Source organism: Cyprinodon variegatus, unplaced genomic scaffold, assembly GCF_000732505.1.
Source record: "Cyprinodon variegatus isolate N-32 unplaced genomic scaffold, C_variegatus-1.0 Scaffold611, whole genome shotgun sequence".
Taxonomy (NCBI): Eukaryota; Metazoa; Chordata; class Actinopteri; order Cyprinodontiformes; family Cyprinodontidae; genus Cyprinodon; species Cyprinodon variegatus.
Window position 1 is genome coordinate 410,922 of NW_015151064.1, and position 1,263 is coordinate 412,184.

A 1,263-nucleotide genomic window follows, 5' to 3' on the forward strand; every position below is an offset into this window, starting at 1 on the left:
GGCTGATTTCCTGGGTTGGCCCCTCCTGGGCACCTTTGCTCTTGGGGTCCCTTTGGGCATCTGGGGTTTTGGGTCCCCCCGCGCCTGCCTCTGTGCTCTGTGGGGACGGGTCTTTGGCTCTTCACAACCACTATTGAGCATTTTTCCTTTGGATAATCTTTACATGCACAGTGCAACAACTACAGGTGCTTGGTTCCTGGTACTCAGAGATTAATTTCCATACAGAAACCCCCTATTCTGATCTTTAGCTACCACAGTATACATGTCAGATTAAATAATACTACTTATACTTCAGCGATAGTATCAAGGTGCTACTTAATTGTATCTGTTATACTGTAACCTTTGGTTGTGCTGTTCTTTTTACATGTCTTTGCAGATGATGAAGCAGACTGAAAATGTTTTATCATCTTCTCCTTTCCTGTCCTACTTACATTGCAGTTTCCATATAATCTATAAAACTCCCTGCATGAATTATAATAACGCTGTTTATATGCATAAATCAAGTGGAACACTATAGGCATACTGCTCTTTACTGCTCTTCTTTTTGCCACATTGCCAGACAGAACACTGTTAAAAAAAAACAAAAAAAACAATGATGGACTTAAAATGGAAATATGTGAACCCTTCAGCGCCGTGGGCTCAATGCTACATATGAAAGGTGTGCAACAGAAATGATAATTCTGCCTGTAGGGCTGAGAGGGGGGCGCCTCCATGCTTACAGGTGAGTTTCTTGAAGAGTGCGGCCATGTGGTCCGGTTTGTCGAAGCTTGTCCTCATCTGGGTCAACACCTCCACGTTTTCCACCACCAGTTTCTACAGACAAGATCAGCAGAAATAAGAGCATTTTACAGAGGAATGTAAGACACTATAGATCAACCCATACAGATTATTGTGGCTAGGGATGAAAAACAATCAACATGATTAATCGCCAATTAATACTTAATAGATCAAAGTTTGTTCCGTCCAATTATTGATAATTTATTTAGAAGAAACATTAGAAACAGGAATAGATCCAGAGTCCTTTCCACAGGATTATTTAAATTGTTTAATGAAGACAATGAACTTTAACTGGTTCTGCTTGTAAATATCAACAGTGGATAAATTCTTTCAGCTGTCACCTAAATAGGTCCGTTTAGCAGAGCTGCATGAAGGAGCAGAGGAACTTCACTCCTGAGCTCAGAGGGAACCATGTGGTGATAGAGAAGTGGAGGAAGTTACTCAAAGTGCTTCTAACGTGATAGAAAACCTCATGCTAGTAATAAA

At 40.8% G+C, this 1,263-nt stretch overlaps 1 protein-coding gene across 4 annotated transcripts in view; it reads right to left on the bottom strand.

The window, feature by feature from the left end:
* The window catches only part of nckap1 (NCK-associated protein 1), a 56,020-nt gene that overhangs the window by 7,844 nt on the left and 46,913 nt on the right, over nt 1–1,263 (bottom strand). For all 4 annotated transcript variants that reach the window (XM_015392870.1, XM_015392868.1, XM_015392866.1 and 1 more), the window contains one exon: nt 720–813. In XM_015392870.1, coding sequence (XP_015248356.1) covers nt 720–813 — 94 coding nt within the window. The remainder of the gene's footprint in view (nt 1–719; nt 814–1,263) is intronic.